Source organism: Durio zibethinus, chromosome 6, assembly GCF_047325235.1.
Source record: "Durio zibethinus cultivar Kanyao isolate XHJ-2024 chromosome 6, ASM4732523v1, whole genome shotgun sequence".
In the NCBI taxonomy this organism is placed as follows: domain Eukaryota; kingdom Viridiplantae; phylum Streptophyta; class Magnoliopsida; order Malvales; family Malvaceae; genus Durio; species Durio zibethinus.
In genome coordinates, this window is record NC_143167.1 from 24,754,378 (window position 1) to 24,758,617 (window position 4,240).

At 34.4% G+C, this 4,240-nt stretch overlaps 1 protein-coding gene across 1 annotated transcript; it reads right to left on the reverse strand.

Moving 5' to 3' along the window:
- Nucleotides 1-247: 247 nt before the first annotated feature.
- LOC111285620 (putative receptor-like serine/threonine-protein kinase At5g57670) lies at nt 248-3,877 on the reverse strand. Its single transcript, XM_089763352.1, has 10 exons — nt 3,711-3,877; nt 3,308-3,426; nt 3,027-3,145; nt 2,803-2,930; nt 2,323-2,721; nt 1,949-2,203; nt 1,599-1,756; nt 1,291-1,506; nt 850-999; nt 248-761 (listed from the first exon to the last, which is right to left on the reverse strand). The coding sequence occupies exons 1-10, from the start codon at nt 3,841-3,843 to the stop codon at nt 615-617; spliced, it is 1,824 nt and encodes a 607-aa protein (XP_089619478.1). The 5' UTR covers nt 3,844-3,877; the 3' UTR covers nt 248-614.
- Nucleotides 3,878-4,240: the final 363 nt, after the last annotated feature.

Consider the following 4,240-nt stretch of genomic DNA (forward strand, 5'->3'; position numbering starts at 1 on the left):
TAAAAACTTTAATAAAAAAATCTAAGCCGATAGATTGATAAAATTTAATATGAAAATCAATTATATGTAAAAATATTATTTAAAATATTATTTATAATTCAAATTTAATCGATAATTATTCAACAGTAAAAATTTTGTTAATATTTTTACTAAAAAATGCAATGAATGGATTAATGTTCTAAAACATAGAATAATTTCCAAATCCAGAGAGTCATTCATACAAAATTCCAGATAATTTTCATTCATTAGAAAATAGTGGATTATAATTCAACATCGTAAATAGTAAACTTGATTTATTGATCAACGACATACTTCACATTTTGATTAATTTGCATATATCATCTAGGGATAATCTGTCGTGATCTGTAGTCAATATTCTTACATTATCCCATTTGTGTGAATTTGATCAAAATTACTCTATCATGAGCAGGATACTCTAATGAGAAGATCAAAATAAAATTGTAGAATGGAATGCCTAAATAATCAATATATTCTAAGCCCTAGCATGCATTTATATGTATGAAAGGTTACAAAGAAGAAACTCAATATGCTAATCAGCTTTCCCCTCTTTCATGCAACCTGAAGCTGCAATCAATGTATGGAAGAAGGTTTACTCATAAAAATTCCTCAAGGGAAATATCTGTTGGAACCTCATATCCAACAACCATAGAGTAATCATCCAACTCATCAGAGGTAAACTTTGGCATTCTCCAGCTCTTTTCAACATCAGAGTCATGGCCAGTCATTAGAAGCTCCAAGACCTGAGTAAGTGGCAGCATTTAATCACATTAAACGCCCTACCTCTATGAAATTACTTGAAAAATTCTACCAAATACATATTTTGAGTACCTCACTCATTGATGGACGCCATATCGCTGATTGCCTCACACAATAGCAAGCTGTTAGCACTGATCTATGCAATTGATCCTCATCACATTTACCTTTCAGTTTCGGATCAGCTAGTTCAGTGATATTCCCAGATTCCATAAGAGGCTTTGCCTATAAATGAAAATCATTTCAGTACGAAACTGGATGGTTAAACAGTTTTGCATTATGGCCTAGAGCAGCTTATGCAACCAAACTAATGTCTACTAACAATGGAAACAGATTTGTGTCTTTGCAGAAATTCCTACCTATTCTTTTTCATTTTCTTTCTATTATTCTTTACTCAAATTCCATAGATGATTGGCATCCTAAACTGGAAAACTATGATACTTACTACTTACGTATGTAAGTTTCTCTAAGACAGGATATTCATTTCAAAAGCTTGGAAGTCTGCATAGCCCATACCCATAAGAGGAGGTTTTGCTTTGATGAATCCACCGGCCGGCGACCAGTAATGATCTCCAGGAGTAGAACCCCAAATGCAAAAACATCTGTTTTCTCATTCACAATTCCATGCATGAAATACTCAGGTGCTAGGTACCCGAATGTTCCCTCTATTGGGATCACAGCATGGTGAGTCCATTTGTTAGGAAGCCATTTTGCAAGACCAAAATCGGTGATCTACAAAGAGATGAAATCATAGTTACATTCAGAAAAACAACTCATATATTGTACTTTTGCAAAACATTTCTGAAAATTGTCTGTTGATTCACCTGTGGTTCACAATCTGGTCCAAGAAGGACATTAGAGGATTTTATGTCACGGTGTATTATTCGGTGTTTGCAACTTTTGTGCAGATAATGAAGACCTCTAGCAACTCCAAGGGCAATCTTGTATCTCATAGGCCAATCGAGTAACACACTTGTTTTACCTGAGGAGTCTCTCAATTGAAATAGTCCCAATTAAGAAGCAAGGCTTTTTGATGGGTGGAAAAGTATGCATTTCTTTTACACCATGCTGTATTTAAGTTTAATTTTCCAATTCATTTTTTTAAAAAAATAGAATCTCTTATCCATATTTGTCATTCTGCATTTTATCAAGAATAGGCAGTTGCTCCTCTTACCATGCAATGCAGATGCCAGAGTTCCCTTCTCAGAGAAGTTGAAAATCAAATACAGTCCATTTTCGATGCAACAGCCAACTAAATTTGCAGTATTAGGGTGGCGTACATGTCCTATTATGCCCAATTCTGTGAGGAATTCTTTCTCCTTGTTTTCATCCTTGTTGTCCTTGGCCAACCTCTTCACTGCAACAGCTCTTCCATCAGAAAGATCTCCCCTGTACACTTCTGAATGCCCACCTCGACCAACTATATTATCTGATACCCAAAAAACATTCAGAGGATTTATAAGAATATTGAGTTTAAAGTTTAAACATCAACATTTCGTAGACAGATGGAGTACTGTTTTTGAGAAGTAATTGCATTTTCATTTTTACCGGGATGGAAGTTATTTGTAGCATTTGAGATCTCCTCATAGCTAAAGCACTTCATCAAAGGCTGCTTCTTTTCTTTGTAGGATATACTAGCCTTTCTTTTTCTAAGTGGGGAACTAAAGAATGATGAGATAAATTTGTAAGTTGAAATACGTTTCTTTGTGCAGGATTGCCCTTTAAACTTTGGCGCCTGAGGAGGGGAGCCAGACATTGTTGAGTCCCCAAAGCTAGAGCTATCATCTTCTGTGCTATTTAATTCTGCTTCAAGTGCATCTAGAACAGTTCTTGGTGAAGGCTTTTGCACCTTTCTTTTGGAGACAAGGGAATTTTGAACATGGGAGATAGCCGCCTCGCCACTGCGATTACTCTTGTTAGACCATCTTGAACTCCATTGATGAGTTTCTGCAGAACCAAAACTTTAGAAAGAAAGAAATTAAGGAAAATTTTGTATTGGTTCAAGTGTTACTTGGAAGTACCACTAACCATCAAAATGTGCAGAAGTAGAATTTGAGCTTGAGTTTTGCTGTGGTTGCCTAGGCTTCCCTATTGAAACCACTGTACAGCCTCCCGGGGCATGCTCGAAACAGTATCTGGTAAGTTTGTGTGAAGTTCTGACCCAAAAGAAAAAAAAAGTAAAAGAAAAATCAAACATCGCAGAACATATAAGAATAGAATTTAAAATATCCAAGGATTGTTTGATTTCTCACCTTTTTGAACGGTCTCTGGAGCCACGAAGAAGAAGAAAATCAGCTGAGATTGATTTGGCTTCCTCAATTAGGCCCTTTCTAACACTCGAGCTAATTCCTACTTTTGCCTCCAAGTTTATCTGAACAAGGTGGATGACCATCTTATAATTAAAATGTTCAAAACACAGATAACAGAATATGTTGTGGCAGCTGGTTAAACTATGTGCAGAATTAAACTAAAATTTTGTTTTTTTTTTTTTTTTTTTTTGTGTAAACCAAATGAAAATCTGAAATTTTATTACCTGCTTAGACTGGCAGTTCCTTGCAAATTCTCCAAGCACAGATATAACATGAGCTTTTGCCTGGCGAAATTTTGCCTGATTTTTTGTTACCAATTTACGCTTCTTGGACTCCTCACCAACTGCATTTTAATAAATATGCCAAAGATTTTAAACTTAAATCATGGTAGACATGATGAATAAATTGATTCAAATTTCACTTCAAATGCGATTCATTCAATAGCTGAAAGACTCTCTCAACTATTCAAAAAAAAATGAAAAACTAAAAACAGACAAGTAACTTGGACAGGCAACTGGAGCAAAGCCTGACGTAATGAGATTTTGGTTCAGCCATCATTGAGTTGACATACTGAAAAATAATAAGCAGCTGGCATTAAACTTTGATGTAAGTTACGAAAGTACTAACGAAGAACATGTAGGGCAACAATGTTGTCATTTGGATGAGCTAGAAATTTGATTGCCCATGACAAGAGTTCCTTGCTGTCATCTGGGTCTAATGAGATGCCAATGAGTATTTTCGCAGGAGCTGAAGTCACCATTTCGCCACACAAGTTAGCCGACAGGTTTCAACGCAACAGAATATATACAGGGAGACTATATATGGTGATTTATTGTTATTATTATTATTATTGTAGACACCCAATTGGGTCCGGGCCCAGATCAATTGGGCCTGGCCCAAACGGGTAAGGCCCAATTCAATCATGTATTTTTTTTTTCTTCTTTTGTATTTTATGTATTTTATTATTATTATTATTATGTATATATTTATTTATTTTTTTATTAGATTAGATTTATATGTATATAGTTATATATTTATTATTATTATTATTATTATTATTTTGTAATATATACTTGGGTTTATCTTATTTTATTATTATTATTATTATTATTATTATTTTTTTTAATTATCTGTTCTGATTTTTCCTGATTATCAGA

Bases quoted from the DNA above. Each gene is read 5' to 3' on its own strand.
- LOC111285620 (XM_089763352.1), bottom strand. From the start codon at position 3,843: ATGGTGACTTCAGCTCCTGCGAAAATACTCATTGGCATCTCATTAGAC. The intron at 2,722-2,802 runs GTTAGTGGTACT...TTGGTTCTGCAG, and splicing joins TACTTCTGCACATTTTGATG to AAACTCATCAATGGAGTTCA. The intron at 1,507-1,598 runs GTGAATCAACAG...ATCTCTTTGTAG, and splicing joins GACCAGATTGTGAACCACAG to ATCACCGATTTTGGTCTTGC.